The sequence below is a fragment of the Crinia signifera genome, chromosome 2 (genome assembly GCF_055691185.1).
Source record: "Crinia signifera chromosome 2, ASM5569118v1, whole genome shotgun sequence".
In the NCBI taxonomy this organism is placed as follows: domain Eukaryota; kingdom Metazoa; phylum Chordata; class Amphibia; order Anura; family Myobatrachidae; genus Crinia; species Crinia signifera.
This window is the reverse complement of record NC_139218.1, coordinates 76038774-76066475: the sequence shown is the minus strand read 5'-3', so window position 1 is coordinate 76066475 and position 27702 is coordinate 76038774. Positions and strand designations below refer to the sequence as shown.

The following is a 27702-nucleotide window of genomic DNA, read 5'->3' as shown; positions in this document are numbered from 1 at the left end:
ATTTCTTTAAATTGTGTGCACCCAGTGGCACTCCCCCTTGGCAATGAGCAATTCTCTCCCCCTTGGCAACGAGCAATTCACCCCCGCCACTTGGCAACGAGCAATTTCACTACCCTCTGGCAACGAGCAATCCCCCTCCCCTTGGCAACGAGCAATTCCCCCTGCAACAAGCAAATTCACTCCCCCTTTGTAATGAGCATTTAACTCCCTCTTGGCTATGAACAATTCACTCCCTCTTGGCAACAAGCATGTATTCCTCCTTAGCAATGAGCAACCCCTCCCCCCCCACCCCTTGGCAACCAGCAATTTCACTCCCCCTTTGCAATGAGCATTTAACAATTCCCTCTTGGCAACAAGCATGTATTCCCCCTTGGCATCGAGCATGAAGTTCCTGGCATCAAGCAAGAACCCCCTAGCAATGACAATGTAGGTAAGCGGCACTTATGTATCAAATATGTAATGGGCATTACGGTTTGTTATATAGTATGTAATGCGCATTATGGTGTGTGGCCTTATGTGTAATTGGCATTATGGCATGTGGATTTATTTGTAATGGGTATTGTGGAGTTTTCTAAAATGTGTAATGGGCATTACGGTGTGTGGTCTAATGTGTAATACCACGCCTCTTTTTGTGATGACACGCCTCCTTTCACTGTGGCCACGCCCCTGCATCGCCGCGCAAAGGTCCAACGTCCTTCAGTATTTGGATCTGGGACCACCCATTACCAGATTTCTAGGTTTGCCTATGATTGTGATATACAGTATTACTACATTCTGTACACTGTATGTTCTGCAATTTGCTGGATTATGGCCTCAAAGCAATTCCTATATATTTTTTTTTTGTCTGAGATACATACTGGGCCTAATTCAGTCTGGATCATGAAGCACATTTTTTTCTGTATGGACAAAACTATTTGTACTACAGGTGGGACAAATGTAATATGTGCAGAGAGGTTTAAGCTGGCCATACATCTACAGATCGATTGTCAGATTGGGCTAGTTGGAACAAAAACCTGCAAATGGATGAGAGTAAATGACAGTTGACCATTTGCTTTAAAATGCTGGAAAACTGCCAAAAACGGTCATTCAGATATTACCAGGTTTTTGTTCCAACCAGCCTAATCTGACAACCGATCTGTAGACGTATGGCAGTGGTCAGGGAACTTGGTCCTCATTACCCCACGCAGTGCATGTTTTGCAGGTCTCCTCACGTGAAATAATTAACTCCACCTGCGGACCTTATAAAATGTGTCTGTGAGTAATTAGTACACCTGTGCACCTGCTGGGTTACCAGCAAAACATGCACTGTGTGGGGTAATGAGGACCGAGTTCCCTGACCACTGATGTATGGCCACCTTTACATTTGGGTGCGTTATTTTGTTTCTGTACAGAGTAAATACTAATTTATTTTTACACTGCAATTAAGATTTCAGTTTGAACACACCCCACCCAAATCTAAAGGTGGCCATACACACGCAGATTTATCTGCAGATCTGTCTGGTTGGAACAAAAACATGGTTATGGATGAGAGCAAATGACAGTTGACCATTTGCTTGGAAATGCTGGAAAGCTGACAACTGTCACTCATCCACAACCATGTTTTTATTCCAACCAGCCAGATCTGAAGATAAATCTTACTAGTGTATGGGCACCTTAACTCTTTCTGTACATGTTACATTTGCCCCACCTGCAGTGGAACATTTTGTCCATGAGAGAAAAAATGTGCGTTGTGATCAATTTTTTATTAGGCCCCATTGTTATCAAACTTATTATACTAAAATTATGTACGCAGCACTGGTCGCAGGTGCCCTGTTTAACTGCATGGTTTGCAGTTCCCTAGAAATGTTCCTTCCTGTGATCAGCCATGAGCGTCTGCTGGACATACAGGCTGATCACTGTGTGAAGAAAAAAAGTAATAACTGCAGCCAGGAACCAGTGACTGGTGGTTCGGTGAGGGTTGCTGGTAATCTGATCGCTGTTCTCCAGCTGTGATCAATGGTGCAGTAAAGTAAGCTGTGAATCTGGGATCTCACGGGTCCAGGGGCAACAGCGGACCACAGGATCAGATGACCAACTGGCCTTACGGATCACCATTCATCAGTCCTGGCTGCAGGTAAGCATAAGCAGGGAGGATCGCAGGGGAGGAGTGAGGGGGGGGGGGGGGCGATACCCAGCAGTGGTGGTGTATGCGCAAGTTCAACATCAGGGTATTTTTAATAAAGCACATTATTTCATAAAATTTGTGATAAGCAAATTTGAAGGGACAGAGTTCTCTTGCAAGCTTTGTCTCTGCATGCTATAATCCTTTCAAAGTATTTAATTATCGCAATGCCTTTTTGCAGGGGCAAACGCAGGATTTTCAGAATTGGGTTTCCAGAGGGGCGGAGCAAAGCATGGAGATGGACACTTAGGTGACCCAGTATATGCCGGGTCAGTTAAAGTATTATAGATAGACCAAATGTATATAAATAATATATATATATTATATATATACACACACACACATATAAATATAACAGCGGTGTAGACCCCTGGACATAGCAATGTACCGATCCTCCAGCGGTAGGGGTGGGGGAAGCTTTGATGTCCCGCGGGTGGTAGGGGGTATTATATCAACATCAGTAATTTCCACTTATTACCCCTTTACTGTACAGATGGTGGGAGAAGGGGGCATTGGGCTGAATGAAGGGGCCCTGATACATAATTTCCTAGGTTATACAGGATGTTTAATATGCAGAGGAGGGGTGTATAGTGGAGTGGGCTTATTATTTATAATTTTCTGGTGGGAGGACAGCTTGCTTGACTGCAGATATCTCCAGTTCCCGGAAATAGATTTCTTAGATTTTAATGGAATTAAAATCTAGAGAATTCCACCTACCAAATGCACTAGGGGATCAGAGTTCAGGAGGCAGAGCAATCTGCCAACGAGAATATAAAACTACATAACAGGTGTGTGGAGCTGGAGCAGTAACCAGCTGCTGGAAGGCTGATATCTCTGGTTTTGGGAACATTAGACACAAGCTACTAGTGTCCATCCAAGGGGGATAGTCCCAGCTTTTGGAATATATCCTCAGAAAAACTCTACGTCAGACAGAACCTGAAATATCTGACTGGGAAGAGCAATTAACAGGCTTGGATGGGGACCACTAATTTGAAGTCAGATATATTCGGTTCCCAAGGGCCGATTTTTAAAATTCTTGTACCCATGGCAAGAGGGGACCCTCAGGCTCAAGCCTAACATCTTTAGACTCCTGGGGGGGGGGGGTTCTGGGTACTCCGAAACCCCCCCTGCGTGCGCTACTGTCTTTGGTTGCATTTATCACAACCTGTGATCTTCTTCTGAGATGTGGATTGTGATAAATATGCCTCTTATTCTTTGTGAGAGCTTTCTAGAGAAGATAACTGATCACCTGGTTCGTGTGCTTCATTTCAGTTTTCTGTCCTATAGAAGAATGTGTTAAAAAATTTTTATGTATGGACATTTATTTGCTACATAAATAGCAATGTTTTGTTTTTGATATCATCAATTAGAAAGCTGTGCACAGCTGTATTATGCAGTTTTCCTGCTTGTAATGCCGTTCTTCTTGCTTGACATGTGCTCTGGCACCCAGCCTAACAATTTGGATTACATTATCCCCGTAGTGCCCACTGTTAAAAGCCTGCATATGATATATTTAACTACCAAGTGGGGACTGGTTAATGGCTGGAAATACACACAAATCAAAGATCTGAGGTCTGCATATTATCACCAACAGAGAAAAGGGTTGGTGCCTATACAAGTTGGGTATCCCTTATCCGGATAGCCCATATCCAAAATATTCCAGGGACTGAGAATGCCGAAATCCGCGAAAAGAAAAAAAAATATTCAGAAATCCGCAAAAATCTCTTCTCCAAACTGCTCGTGGTCCCAAGCATTTCGAATAAGGGAAACTTAACCTGTATTATAAAGCCATTAGAATTTTAGAATATGCATTTCTGAATAATAATGACACACAATATAGGGTTAGTACATTATAAAGTGCCCATTGGTCCGTGGTCTGTCTCAGTGGCGTAACTATGGTGTGGCAGCCCTAGCTGTGGCTTGGGGGAGCCAGTGGTCTCAGGGCGCACTGAACAATACCTGCTGTCCTGTACAAATACACAGTGTGCTGTCACTCAATAGTAGTGGGCAGCGGTGGCTGTGTACCGTAGGTGACAGCCCACCTCGCCTCCTCAGTGTCATTACCCACACACACTTCTGCTAGTATCCACGGTCGGGGGGGGGGGGGGTCAGCATCAGCTCCATTAATTTGAACAGGAACATAATGTTTCTGCCTTAATCTTCTAAAATCTACTATAAGCTCAAATGCTGTATCTCTTCCCTATAGGCTGTCCCGCCATTATTGGTAATGAGTCAAATAACCGTTGTATCGTCAGCAAACTTGATGATTATTCGAACCGTAAACTGGCAGAAGTGAAGACAGAATGAAAACATAGACTCAACCCACAGCCCTGGGGTAGTCCTGTACTAAGTGTACTAAGGGTAGAAGAACAGATGGATCCCAACCTTACATCCTGAGGTCTGTTGGTCAGGAAATCTATAATCCAATTACACATGGAACTATTGATTCCTAAATCCAGCAGTTTAGTGATTCATTTTGCCGGAATAAAGGTATTCAATGCAGAACTTAAATCTATAAACAATAATCAAGCATATAAGTTACTTATGTCCAGATGTGTTTATACAGAGTGTATCAGCAAGGAAACATTTCATGATAATCGGAGTGAGTCCCACAGTGCGGTAATCATTCATACCGGCTGGACTAGAATTCTTTGGTATTTAAAAAATAATGGCTGTATGTTTAAAACATTCCAGCACAATCGCCTGAGACAGGGACAGACTGAAAATGCCTGTAATACTCCCGCTAACTGCTCAGTGCATGGCTTAAGTATATGCCCAGAGTTACCACTGGGTCCAGCAGCTTTACTTACATAAATTTGGCTAAATACCACACAGTAGATTTATTAAGCTCGGTGAAGTGATAAAGTGTCTGGTTTTTATCACCGGCCAATCAGCTCCTACCTGTCATTTTTCCAACCAAGCCTGTAACTTCACAGTTTGGTGCTGATTGGTCGGTGATAAAAACCAGACACTTTATCACTTCACCGAGCTTAATAAATCTGCCCCACACCTCCGTAGATGTAAAGGACAAAGGTTGACAATCTAAAACCAATCTAATCATATTCATGTCATTCCCTCTGCCAAAACGTGCATAAAAATGGTTTAACGCATTTACAAAAGAAACATCTGAGGCTATACAAGTTGATTTGCTTGGCTTATAGTAACTGTGTGACATAAATGCCCTGCAACATGCGTCGGGGGTAAGATCTTTAAAAGTGCTCCTCGACCTTTGGTCTATAGCAATACTTAAGTTTACTCTTGATTCAATATATACCTGGGCATCCCCATTCCTGAAGGCAATGTTACGGGCCCTCAGAAGGAGCAGAACCTTCTTGTTCATCCACGGCTTCTTATTAGGGTACACGATAATCTGCTTCCAAGTTGTAAATCAGTATTAATATAATCCAACACTGAGGAAGTATAACTGTTAATATTCCAATCCAATCCATTTGTTCAAACAGTTCCTGCAATGCAGAATCAGCCATGACTGGCCCCCAAAACTTTTCCTACAATGACGAATCCGCCCCTATTGGCCTCATAATATCTTTAACCACCGGTTTCACTTGCTGTATGAATGGAAAATACTTTGGTGTCAAAAATACAGAAATATTGTCAGACTGCCCTAAATGAGGGAACATAGTTGCAATATAAGCTCCAGCAATATTTGTGTAGACAATCATGATATTCAATATTTTCCTCCTTGGAAGAACTTTTTATAAATTAGCATGGTTAAAGTCCCCAGCGACAATAAATGCCACCTTTAGATGAGCAGTCTGTTGTGTACTAATAGCTAGAGGTAAATACTCGAGGCAAGTAAAAAGGTCTGCACTTAACCATGAGAAACTCAAGGTCAGCCATGCAGTGTCTCTTAATAATAACCGCACACCAAGCTTTGTTGACATAAATGCATAACCCTCCTCCTCTGGTTTTACCAGAGTCATCAGATGTTCTGTCCGCCCGTTGTACAGTATGTGCCGATCAGCAAGCTCAATAACACAGTTTGCTATCCCCTCATTTAACCATGTTTCAGTAAAAATCATAATATTACAATATTCATCCATTTTATTAACCAAAGACCCCACATTTTCCAGGAAGATACTGGGTAAGGGAAGCTGAGCTGGTGTTCTTCTCAGCCTCTCACATCTCCCTCTTTTCTGCTCAATGAGCTCCCCGCGGGAGTATGCAATCTGTCCGGATCTGCCCTTCACGAATATCCCCCAATTAAATTGCTGCAAAACTGTACAGCTGGTGACTGCTGGACCTTGCGATCTGCTCACACCGCTGCCATTTTACTGCCACCATCGGAGTATGATTTAACAGTTAGACTCAAGACCCGACCATAATTGAGCTCTCACTAGCTCCCAGATCAAGCCACCTAGAGAGGCAAGGAAAAGTCTCGGGGCTTCTAAAGGTCTAAAATACACAAGGGGAGGAAAAGAGAGGAACAGAGCAATGAGACCAACCATAAACATGAGCCTGTGCAAAATGGAGTCAAATTTGATGAATCCTAGATAGGATTCTGCAGTATGACTTAAGATAAATATAGGCCGTTACAGGCATGGTACCTAGTGAGGAAATCATGACCACAAAGTGATTTTAAGCACTTTTTGATGGAGTGGAGGAGTTGTTCGATTCAATGTTAGGGTCCCATTTATTGTAAACAGAGGCTACACCAGTCAGAAGAATTGTTTGTTGATCATACTGTAGTATACTGGAGAGCATTAATGATTTTACTGAGCCCAAAAAAGGATGGGTGGAAGAAATTCCAATTGCATAGTGTCACAGTGTGACTACTATAGTTAAAAGGGGGGCAGTGAGGGTAATTCAGACCTGATCGCACAGCAGTGAAATTGCAGCAGCCAGCATTTAGGTAGATGCCGCCTCGCTAGAGTGAAATCTTGCAATGCAGATGAATGTGATCCCCGTGTTAATGAATGATTTTTCCACTGGGCACCAGTCATCGCAGGCTCAGAGCAGCCAGAGACTTACTCAGCGGCTGTGATGAAAACAGGCATATCCGGCCTGTTCTGACATTACACATAATACCCGAAAATGCTTGGGCCTGTCTGCGTTTTCCCTGTCACTCACAGCTTTTTTTTTTTGGCATGCCTTGAAGTTTTCTTGGCACTCCCATGAAACTGCCGGTTACCACCCCCAGATGCCTACTTCCTGTCAATCACCTTGCCAACAGCCAGCAATTGAAAATGTTGACAACAGTTGACTGCTACTATATGATACATGTTGGTTTCTATAGGTTACAGTACCATGGGCCTTAGTCTGGTTCACACTTAGAGGCAAATTCCTTCTCAAATGGAAAAAACCATGTGCACTGCAGGTGGGGCAGATGTAACATGTGCAGAGAGAGTTAGATTTGGGTGGGGTTTTTCTTCAAAATGATATCTATATTGTAGTCAGTATTTTCCCTGCACAGAAAGAAAATAACTCACGCAAATCTAATTCTCTCCGCACATGTTACATTAGAGGCAAATTCCTTCTCAAATGGACATTTGAGAAGGAATTTGCCTCTAATAGTGAAAAATTTTTTTTTGGTCCATCGTAAACCAAATAGAGAGATAAAACACTGGAAAAAAACAGTGGCATTTTTACCTATGGCCTGGACTGCAGTACCCTTACAGAATGTTTGCAGATGGTATCGGGCTGTAGGAGATATCTACCGGATAAAGTATAAACTGCAAAAATCTGGCCCAGTAGATGTCATGATATCCCTGTCTACTTTGATCACATGGTACTCTTTACTTAGTTGGGCGCCCGTCGCGGGCATCGCGGGTACATTTATGTCTGGCCGCGACGCGACCGACGCGATGCCCGGGATTTCCCATTGAAACCCATGTTAAACATGGAAATCGTGTCGGTCGCGTCGCGGCCGGCCATAAATGTACCCGCGATGCCCGCGACGCGATGCTCCCGATTTGCCATAGGAATCAATGTTAAAAGGCCCGATGGACACGATTTTACTGTTAAATGCCTCAATGGACCCGATTTGGCCATAGGAATCAATGTTAAATGGGCCACAGAGCCCAAATAAGCACAATTAACCCTTAAATGTCCCCCCAAATTTTTAACGCCACCCCACGATCCACGCCAACCCGAAGCGTGGCGAGCGCAGCGAGCCCGCGAGGGGCGGCGGTACGCGTCCTCCGACCTTTTCATGCCCTACTATCCACTAGGGCGTGGAGTGAGAATAGAATAGTGTGGCGAGCGCAGCGAGCCACCGAGCCCGAAGCGCAGCGAGCCCCGCGAGGGGACGCGGATACCTTCACAGGTATACGCGTCCCCTCGCGGGCTTCACAGGTGTCCGTGGCGACGCGGACACCTGTGAAGCCCGCGAGAGGACGCGTCTACCTGTGAAGGTATCCGCGTCCCCTCGCGGGGCTCGCTGCGCTCGCCACGCTTCGGACTCGGTGGCTCGCTGCGCTCGCCACACTATTCTATTCTCACTCCACGCCCTAGTGGATAGTAGGGCATGAAAAGGTCGTAGGACGCGTACCGGGGGGGACATTTAAGGGTAAATTGTGCCTATTTGGGCTCTGTGGCCCATTTAACATTGATTCCTATGGCCAAATCGGGTCCATTGAGGCATTTAACAGTAAAATCGCGGTCAATCAGCCTTTTTAACATTGTTCCCTATGGGAAAATCGCGGTCATCGCGGTCATCGCGGGCATCGCGGGCATCCCGATTTACCCGCGATGCCCGCGATGACCGCGATGACCGCGATTTTTACCCCCGACGCCCGCGATTTCAATCGCTGGCGCCCATCTAAGTAAAGAGTACCGATCATATTACTAAGGAATACTGGAGAAGTCTTTTGGCTTATAACAGCCCCTCCTTATACTCTGAGGCTATTGTCTTATTATAGGCAACAGAAAAACACAAGAGTATTATGGGTTGTAATCATGGCTTAAAGTGGTCATGCAGAGGTGGAGGAACTCATTTATCTATGCCACCTAATTACCCCCTCTCCCCTCCACCCATTAGCATACTTTCCAACAGTCCAGTTTTTCGCGGGAGTGTCCCATTTTTTGGGGGCGGTCCCGCGTCCCTCCCGGGGCCGACAGTGTCCCGCGGCAGGGGGGGGGGGAGTTGGGAGTCGGCCCCCTCAGCCTGAAGGAATAGACGCTGTGCGCAATACAGAGGGCGAAAAGGAGGCATGGTCAGGTGGCGGTATCATTTGCATATGATAGGCCCCTTATTTGCATATACCACACCCCCTTTTGGCTTGGTTTCCTTCTTTCAGGAAGTTGGGAGGTATGCATTAGGCAGAGACAGAGCAAGTGGTAGGGTTTTGGGCATTCCCCTGCAAACTAGAATGCTTTTCTGTGAGAATTACTGTGCAGGGCCAATGTGGAGGTTAAAGTGTTCTACCTGACTCTTAGAGGTGGTGAAACTCAATTCCACCCCATTCCCCCTCACTTTAACCCCTGGTTGTAATACTTAATCCAGGAGGTGGTATGGCGCAACTGAGACAGGTAGCACCTGATTGCGTAGCACTACCGGCAGTACAGGTAACACAAGGTAGCTGGATTGATGAACAGCATCAACAGTACGGGTACCACAGGATAGCTGGATTGCAAAGCAGCACCGGCAGTTCAGAGAGCAGATAGACAGATGGAGTTTCCACAGGAATACTAATGTTAGTCTCCCATAACAGGACCAGTGACAAGAATTTGGGACACAAACTAAAACCTGCAGGTATGCGTTAGGTGTACAGTATGTCTATCTATTGGAAAGCCCCACCGATCAACAAAAATCCCAATTAATTAATAACAATGGACAAGTGAAGTACTGCATGTAGCAGCACTTCCAGGGGATTGCTAGGCAACCAGGGATGCAACAGGGTTCCAGCACAGCCATTGTCCAGCAGCAGGTGGCCCCCAATGGCCCATGCGAGAAGCTGAAGTGTTGTACACCTGCACTATTAACTTTGTACACCTAACCTATGGGTATATTAGGCACTTGTATCTCCTAATCTAATCCTTTGGATCTTTTCTGTTTAAGTTGTTCTAAGTCCAAAACTGCAGTGATACAGTAGTTGGACTGTTTGTAGGAAGCAATGGGAATAAAATAAAAGGTGATAAATTAAAAAGGTTTCATAAAATGGAGAAAAAATTATTAATATGATTAATTAATTTTGCAGTATTCACAATAAAGCAATCATTAAAAATTAAAACAAAAATCATATTCTTTCGGGGTAAATTTACTAAAGCTTCTAAAAATGAAAAAAAGGGGGATATTGCCCATAGCAACCAATCAGATTCTGTCTATCATTTCTCTATTGCATCCTAGAAAATAATAAACAGTAGGTAATTGGTTGCTATGGGCAACATCACCTCTTTTCATTTTTAGAAGCTTCAGTAAATTTACACCTCAGTGTCTGCCAATCTAGAAATGTCTTAGGACCAGATGCACTAAGCTTCAAAAGTGATAAAACGGAGAGTGATAAACAGCCAGCCAATCAGCTCCTACCTGTCATGTTACAGGCTGGGTTTGAAAAATGTCAGACAGGAGCTGATTGGCTGGCTGTTTATCACTCTCCATTTTATCACTTTTGAAGCTTAGAGAATCTGTCCCTAAGTCTGTACTGCCATGAATGGTGCTTTTGTTATTATGCAGAGAGAATAATTGTGTTCCAGCTATTATGGTTTACATTTGACATGATAGGACAAAATGGACGAAATAAAGCCAAAATGTGTATTCTAATAGCATTTTCTGTCACTGTAATTTGAAATAGAACTGGATATTAAGTTCTCATTCTCTTGCTAATATAAATAAATCAGACTACATAATATAATAAGCAACAGGATAGCAATAAGATAAAACAGACCTAATGGATCAGCAGAATACATTTAAAGTTTCTAGAAATCCATTTTAATACAAAATAAATTATTTGGGGGGGGGGGGCTGTGGTTTTCAGTGGCTTAGTAAAAAGATGTTTGTGCAGACCCACCTTTTATGTGTAGAACAGGGATATGCATGTCATTGTGTATGTGTGTGTGTATATATGTGTGTGTGTCATACTTGTAAATTTTTCCCGAACGGTCATGAGGCTCCCAAAATCGTGTGGCCCTCTCAGCCCACAGAAAAGGTGGTCAAGTCCCACGCATACCACCTGATCCCCCGAACCCCCCTTAGCTGCTCCCTTACAGTAAAAAAGTGGGTGGACTGAGGGAGACTAGATGATGTGATTCACTCTGAATTGTCATTGTAGCCCTACCCCTTACTAAACAGGGTCTGTTTTTACCGAGCTGTATAGCAGGGGGTGGGGCCTTGATGACATGGCCCGACCACCTTCCCACCGGCTATGCACCCAATGCATTGTCCAGGCTTCCCCCACCTGTAGGAGTGGGAAGCAATGTTGGTAAGTAAGCTGTATAAGGCATATTTCCTGTTTATTGGTCTCAGAGCTTCTTTCCTCCTACTAAATGTTTTTTTCTAAAAGATGGCTAGGAGTTGCTAATTACTTTGATACATTCTTTACCTTTAGTTAATTGACTTTTAAAGATCTAAATGTATTTGATTCAGAAAACAAACAAAATTTACTCATGCAATAATGTCCATCCATTCTTATGGTCAAATGAATTCATTAATGAGACTGGAATAAGACAAATTGTATTTATAGTACATTTTTGTTTAATGACTGAAATTACCGTAAAGTTATATAAAAAATACCTAAGGTTCTTGTTGGTTGTATAATAAATAATCCGGCTATGAGAGAGTAACAGCATCACACTGATGGGTACTTGTTTCCTAGCACGGCGCCCACGATATTCAGTCGTATGGCATTGTATTCATTGTATCGCATCGCATGCCATATACTCGCATGCGATGCATGCAATGCGATTTTAAATTGTATAAGCACCCTAATGGGTTTTTTCTATGTTAAATGGTCCCTCTATACGATTTTAAATTGTATAAGCACCCTAATGTGTGCTTACAATGTTAAATGCACCCCCACGCCATCCCCACTATCAATGCCAACCTGAAGCATGGCGAGTGCAGTGAGCCCGCGAGGGGCGGTGGTACGCGTCCTTCAACCTTTTCATACCCCCACTAGACATGTCGGTGTGGAGTTGATTTTATAATGTGTGGGGAGCGCAGCGAGCCACCGAGCCCGAAGCATGACGAGCGCACGCGTAATACTTTACATGTATTCCGTGTCCTCTCGCGGGGCTCGCTGCGCTCGACACACTATCTAAAATCAACTCCACGCCGACGTGGATGGTGGGGGTATGAAAAGGTTGGAGGACGCGTACCGCCGCCCCTCGTGGGCTCACTGCGCTCACCAGGCTTCGGGTTGGCGTTGATAGTGGGGGTGTCGTGGTGGTGCTTTTAACATTGTAAGCACCCATTATGGTGCTTATACAATTAATAATCTTATAGGGGGGCCATTTAACATGGAAAGCACCCATTAGGGTGCTTATACAATTTAAAATCGTATACAATCGCATTGTATGCCATTGTACGCCATATATAATGGTATGCAATTTTAAATTGTATAACATCGGGTGCTATCGCGTCGCATCGCATACCATTGTAAGGCTTATGGTTTACGATGTGATGGGCGCCGTGCTAGGAAACAAGTACCCACTGATGTGATGCTGTTACTCTCTCATAGCCGGATTATTCATTATAGAACCAACAAGAACCTTAGGTATTTTTATGGAAGTTTTTGTTTAACAACAATGGGTCTAGGGCCCCATCATGTCATGATTGGCTGTTTTATTGTCAAATGAGTACTTCCAGCCAATCTCTGAGTCATATAATGTAGGTATAAGGAGGAATAGATACATGGAAATAATAATAATAATTATTATTATTATTGTTTTTATTATTAACATTATTGTTGTTATTATAATATGAAGCTATTATTGTATATAGAAAGTTTTAACTCTGATGCTGCTTTCCCACTGCAGACCAGTTTAAAGTACTGGTAATCTTAAATGGTATTTAAAACGGTATTAGCATTCCCACTGCAGCAGATTACCGTTTTAAATACCATTTAAGTACCATTCCCATTGCAGTGAACCGTGTAAAATGTAGAGTGCCTAACCCCCCCCCAGTGTAAAGAGTGCCTAATCCCTCCCCCCCAGTGTAAAGAGTGCCTAACCCCCGTACCTGCCCTGTGCCCCCACCTCCTCTCCCCTTGTACTTACCTGCACGGGGATGCAGGGCAGTGGGGAGGCAGCGGGGGTCCATGCAGGGTACAGACAGTCCCAGTGCCTGATGAGAACTAGTAGTTCTCACTTTGCGCATATGTAATGAGTGCACGTGCATAATAATGAGCCGCTCATTACATATGCACATATGTAATGAGTGGCTCTTTATTATGCACGTGCACTCATTACACATGCACAAAGTGAGAACTACTGGGTCTCATCAGGCACTGGGACTGCCTGGAGGCTAAACAACGTTTAAGAGGCATTCCCACTGCCTCTTAAACGTTATTTTAACGTGTAGGAATCTGCTTTAAAAACGGGTTGAAATACCATTTAGCTTTAAACGGTATTTCAACTCTGGCACTTTCCCACTGCAGCCTTAAAACGGTAAATTGCACTGAAAATTGGCAATTTACCGTTTTTTAGCTGCAGTGGGAAAGGGGCATGAAGCTATTCAATGTGTGGGGTGCAGTATCTTAACCCTTTGAGTGCCAACTTTTCTGTGAGTGATCCTCAAAATATGTGCTAAAAATGCCAGCACCGCTCACAGCAACTGTTCTTTCAGTATAAATACTGTCAATACAAATACAGCCAAGTCATTTTAATTGAAGTTTAGTTAAATTTTGCACCCAAAATAAGAACAGTGAGCGGTGCTGGCATTTTTATCAGATATTTTGAGGATCTCACACAGCAATGTTGGCACTCCAAGGGTTAAGGGATACAGTACCTGGTCTTAAGGGAGGCTAGTTACTATGTATGGATCATGCACCAACGAGCGTCTCAGATAAGTAAACATTTTTGCACTTAAATAAATGACCTTTATAATCTAAAGCTAACTCTGCTAATAATATGATCTATCTCTGAACCCAGATATGCCATAAATTGGAGGTATAGCCTGATGTGAAATTAAAATCCTCACACCGTTTTGTTTCTAATTCTAGGTATACCGCAATAGTAAAGCCCATGGATATTCAAGCCAACAATGCATTGACCAAGATCTGCATCAAAGCAGCCCTCATTTGGATATTATCCATGACCTTAGCAATTCCAGAAGCTGTTTTCTCAGACTTACACCCGTTTCATGACAAAGAAACCAACAAAACGTTTGTCAGCTGCGCCCCGTACCCACACTCTGATGGACTACACCCGAGGATTCATTCAATGACTTCCTTTTTAATATTCTATGTCATTCCCCTTTCTATTATATCAGTATATTACTATTTTATTGCCAAAAATTTGATTCGGAGTGCATACAACATGCCCGTGGAAGGAAATGTACATGTCAGAAGACAGGTATGTTATTCTTTTGTAAATGTTAATTTCACTTAGTGTATTAAATAAAGGCGAAACAATATTTGTACATTCACTATAGATTTATACAATAATGTGCAAAAAGAGATCAAAAGAAATAATGAAATATGTATGAGTAAATGATATGGGGCCAGATGTACCAAGCTTCAAAAAGTGACAAAATGGAGAGTGATAAACAACCAGCCAATTAGCTCCTGTTATTTTTCAACCCAGCCTGTGATATGGCAGTTGGGAGCTGATTGGTTGGTTGTTTATCACTCACCATTTTATCACTTTTTGAAGCTTGATACATCTGGCCCTTAGAGCCTGATCTATCAACATTAGTTTTACAAAAACAATGCGATAAAGGGTATTTTCACACAAAGATATGGTGGAACATTACAAGACAAAATATGTCATTATTTTTATTAAGGATCAACCTGTACTTCTGGTGCTATATATTCTCCCGAAAGTACATAATGATCCCCGTACACAACCGGACTGGCCCATCATAGCTGGGACTGACTCCATTTCTACTAACCTTAGCTGTTTTGTTGATTATTTTTATAACCGAATGCATTCAAATTGAAATTGCATGTTAAAGCTGCATAGATGTTATCAATAAACTCAAAAATCTAGAGATTAAGAAAAACGGAAAAATCGAGTTACAGCAGATGTGATTTATACACAATTATTAAACATGAATTAAGTATTGAAGCGAATTAACATGTTTTCCAGAAGAACACAGAAAATCTTAATCCTGATATGGTTGTGCTTATTAAAGAAGCCAAAATGCTTATTTTAAATAATAACTTCTTCTGGTTTAAAGAACAAATTTATTTGCAAATACTATATGGTCATGCTTTGTACCTTCGTATGCAAATCTATTTATGGGATGGTTGGAGGATATAGTAATCTAACAAAACAACCCTTATCTAAAATACATACCAATATGGATTTATTATAAATGGATGATATTTTTTTCTTATGGGAAGGCAGCCAAGAAGATATGTCTGTGTTCTGTGAAATACTGTTTTGGAATACATATAATATCAAATTGACATTCAACATAAGCCCAAAAGAAATCCATTTTTAGATCTGACTATTACTTTGGATAAAGGAAAAATAAATACCAGTAATTTTTCCAGACATACTGACAGTAACTCATATATCAGTGTAACAAGTTAACACCATTCAAAATATTTAACTAATATCCCAAAGGGGCAGGTCCAAAGGATACGCCGTAACTGTTCAAAAAAGGAAACATTCTTGGATCAGGTTGAGATGATGAAAAAGAAGTTAGCTAATACACAATATGAAACAATATGTATATAAAAAATAATCCTAAAAATGGAGAATAGTATACAGGAGGAGTTACTTATATACAAAAAAAATGAGAAACAAACGAATACCCATGATACAGTACCCTTTATATCCACTTTCAATAAACTATATAAGATGGTTGAAAAATGTATGCAGAAACATTTGGTTTATTTTAACAGCAGCCGGTTTCAAAAGATATAATTCTGGAAAAATCTAAATATATTTATAAGAAATCTTGAAATCTGAGGGATAGATTGGTGAAAAGGCCCTTATTCAGATCTGATCGCCGAACAACTTTGTTCTCAAAATGGGCAATACTATGTGCACTGCAGGTGGGGCAGATGTAACATGTGCAGAGAGAGTTACATTTGGGTGAGGTGTGTTGAAACTGAATTCTAATTTGCAGTGTAAAAATAATGCAGCCAGTATTTACCCTGCACAGAAACAATATAACTCTCACAAAACTCTCTCTATACATGTTACATCTGCCCCACCTGCAGTGCACATGGTTTTGCCAATTTTGAGAACAAATTTGTACTGCGATCCGATCTGAATATTTGCCTTAGTGTATTCACAGAAACACATTTATAGCCGCGATTCACATCACTCCCAGCATTCTTAGTAAGTGGGAGGAGATTATTAGCAATGGTTTAAATACCTGTATATGGGAACATGATTCTATACCCTGAGGAACACGTTGGTGAATATGGTGGAACATTTGGCCATTTGCAGCCGTGCACGGGGGCACGGGGGCACAGGGAACTCTGGCGGGGCAGCGTTTACATGATTGCTGGGCTGGGAAGATTTGCAGTCCATCGATCAGTTCTGAATCAGGCCCATAGTACCAGTTATTTGGACCTTGAATCATTACATGTTGGATGTTACTAGGAGTGGTTCTTTTGGAGTCCCAGGATCTTTATGAGCCTAAATCTGTAGCAATAGTCTTGTTTTCAAGGCCAAATAAGGTACTATGCCCCTTTTTTATTTGTTTGAAATTATATGATTAGAATAAAGTAACTTTTTTTACACTTTGTTGCGCAACTTTGCATTTGTTTGAGGTATAAGTCTAAGGTAATTTTTTAAGATATCTTGTGGCCTAAGTCAGGGCCCTTCTCTGGTATGGAGCATCTAGTTTGAACTAGTTAGTGCCTTTCTTATCACTGAGGTTAGAAGTCTACGCTATGAGAAGTGTTGTTGTTTTGTTTATAGCTTTGAAGTGTGTTGACCAACAACCTGCCTGAAAATAGAGGATTGAAAATAATGAGACACTCCATTTGGACACTAGGGACATCTTGTCTGGACATTACATGTATATCCCAAGCCAGTTCCTACTTTTTTTTACTTTTCACACTATTTGAACTACAGATGGAGCGCCTCTAATTCTTGCCGCCAGCGCGCCATCGCAGAGGTTTTGGTGACCCTCTTTTCTTCTTGCATTCCTGTCCGCCAAGAGGTGTGGATGCTCACCATGCAATACAAATCTCCACCGCTGGGTGGCTAATGCTCCACCAATCTAGCAGAGGATTTATATACTGTACCGATGGAATGGGCAAAAATGTGTCTATTTTTCACCCTGAAATCTCCGGTTCTATATGTCCTAGAGACTTAAGACCATATGAAAGAGGAGACTCGTTGCTTTCAGAGCAGACTAAGTAGTAGTTTGTATGATATCAGTATGGGAAGCGGCAAGCAACTGTATGTAGGGTCCCCTCCAATTGTTCACCTAGCACATTACTACTGAGTACCACAAATAGGAAATACTGTATAAAGAGGCTAAACACAGTGGCCCTTATTCTGGTTGGTGCGGTAATATCCGCGTGCGTTCGTGCCGCCGATGTTATGTGTCTGCGCATGTGCAGAGGCGTCTCTGCGCATGTGCGAGCGGGGCGCACGGCCACATTCCGCATGAAATGTGTACACTACGAACAGGGGGTGGAGAGGGGTGTGAAGGGCTGTTTGGGCTCATTACCATATGTTTACACCCCGCGTTTCATGGGCGTTCCCATGCAAACGCTGGGCGTACGTATGGTAATGCGGCCGTGACGCACGTGTAGGGGGCGGATATATAACATTGCCGGATGTCAGCTGCCCGCCCAGATCCCTGCTTTTGCACGGAGAAATGCCCGTGTGGTCTGAGGTTGCGGGAGCTGCCTGGCCACTCGGTCCAGCATTCGATGGTCTGCGACCATCGAATGATGGGGGAGGTTCCCTGAGATGGAGGAGGTGTATTCATGAGAAATACACGTGCAGTCCGTTCGGACAGCTTCTTACCGCGCACGGACGGAGTTAGCGATCCGTATGGAAAGCGGGGTTTAGGACGCACGGTGCTGGTGCATATTCGGATCCGGCCGCACCGATCAGAATAAGGGCCAGTGTTTTGGCATCCAGGAACTTAGGGAGGAGCTTTTATGCCTCCCCATTATATTTATAGAGATATCACTTATAGCTTTAGCCATAACAGTACAATGCAATAAAAGCTGTTCGTGCCCGTGCAGACGCACAGAAAGTTTTATAGGGAGACAGGATTTTCTATGTGTTAAATATACAGTAACTGACCTACTGTAAATTTTTTGGAAAAAATAATAAGTTCCCTTTAATAATCAAACTCAGGCATACTGTACTTTAATGTACAACATGCAGAGAGGCGCACTTATCCACTAGCCTCCACACCTGATAAGAGCGGCCAATCCAACCAAAACTGTGAAACGCATTGCCCATAGCAAGTTATGTAATTGTATTTATTAGTGTCTATCTACAGTACCGTAGCTTACTGAACAGTACAGTAGTAGCAAAGTAGTTCCTGCGCTATAGAGCTTTTTAATACTGTAGTCACTTCATGCACACTCTGCAGCACACATTTCATGCATGCGCAGTGAAGATTTCAAAAAGTGACATCTGGTGGATGATCACTGGTATTGCACTCATCCGGCAAAGCCACCGCTAATTGCCAAGCTGTTAAAATGTATTGCGTCGCCTTGAGCCATGCGCCGCCATGGTGGGCTGGTGGTATAAACACCATAGGTAGGCTGGATGAACGGCGCTACATCTGTAGTGGGTGACTATTTATTGGGACTTGGCTGCACCCTTTTTTGGGAGTGTGGGTTTTCTCATATTTTGTTGTGTATTTTCACACCCTCTTTAAAATATTTTAATTTCACTTAAATGTATTAAAGGGATTTTGAAACAGTTTTCATGAAACATTGCAAAACTCATAATTTTCCAATGTTCATATACAATTAATAATTATATACTGTAAAACATGTTACTTTCTTTACTTTTAGTTTTAATTTCCATTTACTAATAGATAGTTCTCACTTTATTTAAAGGATTAATCCATGCATGTTTACCATTGTAAATATTTTTTTTCATTGGTTTCATTCCAAAACAAGAAAATGTAAAAAAAAAGTAATTGCATGGTCACTACAGACTGACCTTGATTGTTATAATGAGCTATGTATTGTTTTTGTGATAAAACAATTGACCCAGAGCTCCAGAACATGTTTGTGTAATATGCTGTGTTTTGTATGTTTTCTAGGGATAATAACTCAACTTCCTGTCGGGGAGATGGTGTTTTGGGCAGGTGTTGTGATGCCAACAGTTGCTCAGACGGCAATTCCCATACTGGGGAGAGCATTCTTGGTGGTGTGCACTTTTATGAAGGGCCTAAAAAATATATAGACCAAATAAGCCACAAATATACAAAAATTATTTGTTTATGCACATTTGTTTACAACATTTACCTGCCCCTTCATCATCTCCGGGACCAGTCTCTGCAGAGGGGCGTTTTCTCACAGTTGTTGGCCTAGAATCATAAAAGTATTTTTTTACTAGTCACCAGCCCAAACCGGAACATTACCGTGTTTCCCCCATAATAAGAAACTGTCTTATTTTTTTTTCTGTCTAAAAAACGCCATAGGGCTTATTTTCGGGGTAGGGTTAATTTTAGCCCCTCAGTCCTGCTTTTATCCACATCATGCCCCTCAATCACCTAATACTTTAAGCACAACTGCCGCTTTCCTTTCCTTTTTTCAGCCACTCAGGGGCGTAGGGAGGGCGGAGCCACCGGAGCACGCGCTCCGGGCGCAGAGAGATAAATGGCGCCGGAGGCGTGCGCTGGTGGTAGCTGTGTTGCCGGCTCGCCCACTCGCTCCCCCGCCCGCTCCCTGCTCTGCCCGGCAGAGGCTGAGCTGCCCACATGAATGGCTATTTCGCTCCAGCGCTCCCAGGGGAACGCAGTAGCTTTCATTACTGCTGTAGTGCAGACTAGAGCGCACTGCATGTCATATTGGCCTGGCAGTGACACCTGCATAAACTGAAACTACTACCTTACAACGGGGAAGGGAGGGGGCGGAGTCCAAGCCAGGGGCGGAGCTACTCGGCACTGTGCTCTATTGTGCTGCAGCATGGCGTGTGAGAAGAGGAGCTGCTGAATGTACACACCCAGTAACCACACAGCAGCCCAGCCAGGCCTGTTACTGTTAGAGGTAGGAGTGAGGCACACTCACTATATATGTGTAGAAGTGTAACAATATGTATTATGTGGTTCATGTATATGTTTAGAGCTGATGTATGTGTGTGACATTATGTATGTATGTATGTATGTGTATAAGTGTGTATTTGTGGATGTGTGTGTGACAGTATGTATGTGTGTGACTGTGTGTACAGGCGTATGAAGAGAAGAGAAGACCCGTGTGCAACTGCTGGTCTCTGGGAACATTGCACTGATTGCGCTTGTTCCCGGGGACATATCCAGTGCGCCTGCGCAAATCACTCGGAAATGGCCGCGGCGGTTATTTTTGGAGTGATTTGCGGCTCCTGTGGGCTGGAGAAAAGGTAGGGAGAGAACACTGCTATCTGCTGTGTGTGTGAGGCTGGGGACAGCACAGCAGCTAAGGAAGTGATGTGCATGCCCACAATGACATTTGTGGACATTGCCTCCTTGTTATGTACATGCTGAAGGTTTGTGTACTATGGTCCTGGTTCAAGTATATACAATCAGGTAAATGCCACCACACTGACCGCACACCCCCCACCCCTGTGCAGGCTGTGAATGGGTTCGCATCCGTGCAGACTGGGGGAAATCACTCACCATCGAATGATTTACCCCTGCTTGCAGTCTAGACTTACTGTGGGGAGAAGGAGGCCGCTGATGATGTCCGCAGCCCTCTCTCCCAACGGCCGCAGAGCGCATGCATTTTCCAGGACACTCCCGGAAAATGCTACGCTTATGCCTCCAGAGCCCTGCAGGGCTAACCATTGCAAGCTCCTGTCGTATGAATGGCTCCTGCATGCGTACTGCGGGCAGTACACCTGCACGGTCACTCGATAATCGCCCATAAGATCATGCCTGAATTGGGCCCTATGGCCCATATTAAGATGGGGATAGAGTAGCGGCTCATACAGAAAAGTACGATGTTCTGTACTTTGCACATATCACGGACACATACTGCACATGTGCAATACGGGTCTATGATGGTGAATGCAGAACGGCATTGGACTGTCAGTGATTGACAGTCTGGTGCCGTTTGAGAGTAGCAACAGTCCATTTCTCCAAATGGAGGCCTCTACCATCCACCATTGCAGGGAAGGGCAGAGGCCAGGATCTCTATCAGAGGATGTAGATTCCTAACCTCTTGGTAGGTATTGTGGCAGCTGGCTTGCGCAACCCCATGGGCTGACTGCTACACCAGCCATAAAGTTGACAACCCGCACCTCAAGTGTACACAGATTGCATACAACGGGGTGGTGACTGTGCAGCTATTTGTAGCACAGAGAAGTAAGAGGCAATAGCTAAGGACAGGATAGGGTCAGTTTCTGTCTTCCCAGCACAGCTCACTCATGCACCTGCAATAAGCCATATATAAACTTTGTTTTTTTTGTGTGTGTACTTACAGCTACCACTAAAAGGTGTTTTCATATTAACTTTTGATTGCATTTTTTCTTATATTTAAATTTACAATTTTTTTTCTTATTTTGTTTTTATTTTAATGATGCTTTGCTTCTATTTTTATTTATTTTACTTTTCTATTTGATTTGTCATTGCTATTTTATTAGTTTGCAACATTTCGTTGTGGCCACTATATTTGACACTCCCACATTTATTTATTTATTAATATGCTAGTGCTTTTTTAATCTTAATTTTAATTTTAAGATGCTTTTTACCCATTCCTGTGTGAATTACAGCGGGCAGCACTGAGCATTCTGAGTCTTTCCCCCATATGCTCTGCAACCCCTTTCCCTCTTTACCAACTTTTGCCGGGTACTGGAGCACAGGAGCACACAAGATTTTGTGTGAGTCTGCCTGTGTAATTAAAGTGGCAATAATTTACAAGGCCACTTTGGCACATGCTGTCCCCATTTCAAATATGCAGATGGGAGTGCCAATGCACTTGCTGGCACAGTGCACCAAAAATTTCTAAGTTATGGCTCTGTAGATGAGTATTGCTATGGGTGAGGAGTGATGGGTGTTGCTGACTGCTGCGATCTGTGCTGCTGGGTAATGGTTGCTGTAATGTGACGGGGTGCTGTGCTGGTAGAGAGTTGCTGGGTCAGAGGCAGAAATAGCGGTGGCGTTAGGGGGCACCAGCCAAATCTTGCCTAGGGCATCAAATTAGTTAGGGCCGGCTCCGTATAAACTAGTGCGTCTTACTCATAAGAGATTCATAGGTCAACATATGTACATATAGATACAATTTGTAGCAGTGGTGAGTGTGTTGATACAATTTTCACTTTCCTTTATAATAGATAATACCACAATGGGACTGAAGTGATTTAAGTATCAAACTCGCAGTGGGCAAGCTTGTGTCAACTTTTGAAATTGAATTTTGATCTGTATAGTTTAACTTGGCGCGCCTCATTAAATTAGCTGTCTGCGTGAACCATGAGACAGGGACACATCTGCTCCGGTCCACAGACTATAAGGGAACCAGGTCACTCCATCTACCCAGAGCACACTTTACAGTGTCCGGGTAGTGGCAGACGGAGATCACAGTGGCTGTACTACCGCTGCGGCTATTAGTGTTGCTAAGGGTAGAGATGCCTATTTGACCCCGGAACTTACCATCTACTTGGAATCACAGCAGCGTAACCCACTTGTCCTCTGATCTGCCTTCGTGGGAATCGGCTCTGTAGAAGGGAGAGATACCCAATCTACCCAGGTGCCTGTCACCAACCCGAAGTCACAGCGGCATTATTGTACTGCCCGCTGAGAAGCATCTGCTTTTTCAAACATAAATACAATAGCCTCAAGTGACAGGACACCATTCATATGTATATGTTTGCAAGTGTTACCTCAACATTATTATTGCCAGTCTGATCCTTGAATCACCTCAGTCTCATTGTGGTATAACTTATAATAAAGGAAAGTGAAATTGTATCAAGACATTCACCACTGCTACAAATTGTGTTTACATGTACATATGTTGTTATTGTCTAACCTGTGAATCCCTTATGAGTAAGATGCACTAGTTCATACACCAAACAATTCATACAATAAACTGAAGTGACATTGGATGCTCACCACCAAGGATTTTTTATCATTTTTTAAGACACTCTTTCATATCTTGTTCACACTTCTTACTGTTCTTTTTTTTCTTTTTTTAATATTGCAGAATTTTTAAACAAACATTTAATAAAAGTTCATTTTTATTCATTATGGTTCGTTATATAGTACGTAATAGGCATCATGTGTGTCCTTCTGTGTAATGGGCATTACGGTAAGTGGCTTTATGTGTAATGGGTATTACAAAGTTTGGTAAAATGTGCAATGGGCATTACAGTGTGTGGTATAATGTTAGGCCATGCCCCCTTTTGCCGCACAAGAGCCCCGCCTACTACAATTTGGTGGGGGGGGGGGCGCGAAACATGCCCTTGCTCCGGGCACCGTGGCACCTAGCTACACCACTGCAGCCACTCAGCCTTTCCGCCACCGCTTCCACCTGTGTACAGACACCGCTCAGTTTTTGAGGTTCACAGTGAAGTCACATGCGCAATGCATCCCTGGGACCGCTGATGCCTGCAGGGGCTTCAGCTGTACCAGGGCTGCTACCGTAGCAACAGCATCCATTTCATGGGGGGGGGGGGTTAGCTGGAAGTTTAGCCCAGGGACTGGGCAAAATGGGGATTTAGCTAGGGCTTATTTTTGGACCGTTGTCCAGAAATAAGGGTAGGGCTTATTATTGGGGTAGGTATTATTATCGGGGAAACAGGGTATTTAATGACTTGTGGATTCAGATAGATACTGTATGCCTGCATTTTTGAATAAAAAACTTGTGTATTGTGGCCAGTTTGTTTACAATGTTATTTCGTGCATACCTGTTCAGGACATGAAATTATTGTTTAAACATTATTGATAAACCGAAACAACAATTTTTTTTATGTTATGTACAATATTTAAACGTGTTTTTTGTTTAGGATAATCCTAGAAATATAAGTGCATTGAATTCACAAAAAAACGACATTACACAAGTCACCCAACTTCTACATATAAGATGCGCACTTTAAATACTTGGCAAACAAGTGTATTTTTTTTAAAAACAGATTAAAATGAAACACTTTGGCATTTTTATGTCAAAAACATACCTCCATTAAAAATTTAAATTTAAAAAAAGTATTGTATCATCAACCAAACAGAAGACCATCCAAACAATAATTGAATAAGCTAATACAATAATGAGAACAATACGATGGTATGTTGCCCTTACCAACATCACTTTTTAAAGCTGACCCCCAACTATTGTTAAAAAATGAAGGTGATAACTATAAAAAAAAAAAACGACAATATGTACTGTGTCTTTGTCAAACACATGTAAAGAAAATGCACCCAAATTTTCTAAATAAAAAACATAATTTTAATGTCAGTGAAAAAAATTTTTTAACACACATAACTGATAATCATTAAAGTAATTGAACAGCATAAAAACATTACATCGACATTTTTGTTTAAACAGTACTCACCAGCCCAGAGGCCATTTGAGTCCATTAAACCAGCAGGCCGCACATCCTCAGGGGGATGAGGATTTTGATAAGCTCCTCATATTTGTTGAAGGTGGCTATATAAAAAACTAGATACACTGCGCTGGAATAATGGCTTTTTCATTTTAAAAAGAAATACTGACAAATAAAAAATACGTAAATACAGAAAAAAAAAATAATGTATACAGATACAGTAGAGTGTGCATCTTTAACACCACTCTAGGGTGCTGGATATTACAGACCCTGATGGTGTAACTAGATATCCGTAGGCCCCATAGCAAAAATTTTGTAAGGGCCCCCTATTTAACAACTGATTGTGACAAATGTATGTAAATCATATTACTTAGACAGTAAAGATGGCCCCCCTTCAGCTCTGGGCCCCATAGCAGCTGCACCCCTTGCACCTATGGTAGTTACACCCTTGCTGATTTATGTGTTTGTTGTGAATGCTGTCCTCCTGTGAATTCCTTGCTTCTGTGATTGCTTTGCTCCTGTGAATGCCTTGCTTCTGTGAATGCTGTACTCCTGCGAGTGTCATGCTCCTCTCAATGCCATACTCATGTAAATGCTGTGTTCCTGTGAATGACATTTCTTGTAATCAGGACTTTTGTTTTTCTGGATGCTCTTTTAGTATCTGCAACACTCCAGCAATTTTTTTAAATATTGTTATAGCGTTTTAGCTCTTCTATACAAGTGTATAATTGTGCGTTATGATCTTTTTGTGTAAATGAATCTTCTCATTATCTTCCTGTACAATCTGGCCTTCACGTTTATGCTTCAGTGGTCTTAAAATTAACTTAAAAAATGTGTTTCTGAACAAACTAAATAAAATTTTCTGAACAAACAAAATAATTTTTTTTTATGACAGCTCATCCTGCACATTCTAAAATGAATCCCTGTACGGGATTGGTTTAAAAATCCAGTCGGTCGGAATCCCGGCGTTCAAAATCCCAACGCCGGAATCCCGAACGCCAAAATCCCGACAGGATCGCCCCCCTTTGCGGGCTCGCTGCGCTCGACATGCAGCGGGCCCGGTGCCTCACTACGCTCGGCACACTAATTTATTCTCTCTCTATGGGTGTTGTGGATTTCGGTGGTCGGGATTTCGACCAACGGGATTCCGGCGTCGGGATTTCGACCGACAGGATTTCGACCAACGGGATTCTGGCGACGAGATTTCGACCGACGGGATTCCGGTGTCCGGATTTCGACCGAGGGGATTCTGACCGCCGGAATTTCAACTGCACCCGCCCTGTACAATCTCTACAGTTCTAAACTGTTCTCAGTTAGTAAGTCTTAAAGTCATACAGCACTTCTTTGCCTCACAAACTACTATTTACAAGAGATGGGCACATACCCAAGTGCTTTGGTTATAATTTATACTTGGATTTGCTTTTGCCAAAACTGCCCTGACTGGTTTTGGTTATTTGATCCGTACTTTTACAAAAATTGCTAAAATCTCTGATTTTGGGCCATTATTTTTCCTACAGTATTATTAACCTCAACAACATTAATTTCCTGTTATTTCTAGTCGTTTCCAGTTATTTTGACCACCTCTCTGCTCACATTATTATTTCCATCCAGTTCAGGCCAAAAGGTTGCGCCAAGCTAGCTGGTGACAGCAGTGGGCAGCATAAACACATTGCTGTTCAGCTCCAAACATGGCACATCTAGGAAGCAGTGTGACACTGCAATGACTAATCTATACAATGACATAGATAGCAATCAAGAGCGTTTTTATTAATCAGAAACTATATCAGAAAGAAGGAAGGATTTACTTATAAGGTAAATTAATTTACTTATTTTAATCCTAAAAGTTTTATCAATGACGGCATTGAGGATAATATTAAAAATTCTTCTTTTATTGTCTTTTCTTTTCTTAGATGCTGTAAAACAGTCCACAGCTCTCGATCTAGGCCTCCCACATGTTGATTTTAAGTCAATCATTCTGGTGTTTTGTTATTGCCTTTTCTCTACTCATCCTTAATTGCTGCAAAACAGTCCTATTTAAAAAAAATAAAAGGGATATGCAAGTCAGCAACAAAGACAGACACAAAACAAACTACCAATGGGCAGCTAACAGTTTTATCAATGATAGGCTTAAGGCAACTAACAACCGTAATTATATGAAAAGCAGTGCAAGACAGAATATTTATATGGCCCTCCCAACCAAGCTTACTGTATGTTGTATATTAAAAAGGTAATGCAAGAAACCTAGAACTAAAGCTACTTTGGTGGCTAAAGTGCTTGATTTGTTTGGGCCCGCACAAATCAATATTTTAGAAGGACTACCCCTGATCCCTAATGAAGAGGTTGCTTATGAAATTATTGTAGTTTTGTAAATACATTTCATGAACTTGCCAGAAAGTATGTAATATAGAGTAAGTGTGCAGATGGTTAATTCCCGTACCTCTACTAAACTTGCCCTTATAAATGGAGCAGATGCCATCACAAACGTCATTTGGTTTAGGATAATCTCACACCCAATGAATGGCTTTTTTTGGTTCATCATTAACATCCTCATTAGTGTCATATAGTACACAAATATGCCCTTCATCCTGTTCCACTTCCACACTAGCATCACTTTTGCAAATGATGGAAGGATGCGAAAGAGGCTTCTTTATAAGTGCAGTTTGAGAAATGTCAGACTCACACATAGGTAATGTCACGGAGCAATGCTGCGGCACACAGCGGGTCCGACACCCACCCGTCCTTGTGGCTCTCCATGCTGGCAACCAGGCACCAATTGCTGGGTGACAGGTGGGTGGCAGGATCTTGAT

The 27702-nt window shown here is 42.5% G+C and overlaps 1 protein-coding gene across 1 annotated transcript in view; it reads left to right on the top strand.

Annotated features, from left to right (window-relative positions):
- GRPR (gastrin releasing peptide receptor) overlaps window positions 1–27702 on the top strand; it is a 175337-nt gene that overhangs the window by 101257 nt on the left and 46378 nt on the right. The window contains exon 2 of the mRNA XM_083172430.1: window positions 14278–14629. Within this exon, the coding sequence (XP_083028556.1) occupies window positions 14278–14629 (352 nt within the window). The remainder of the gene's footprint in view (window positions 1–14277; window positions 14630–27702) is intronic.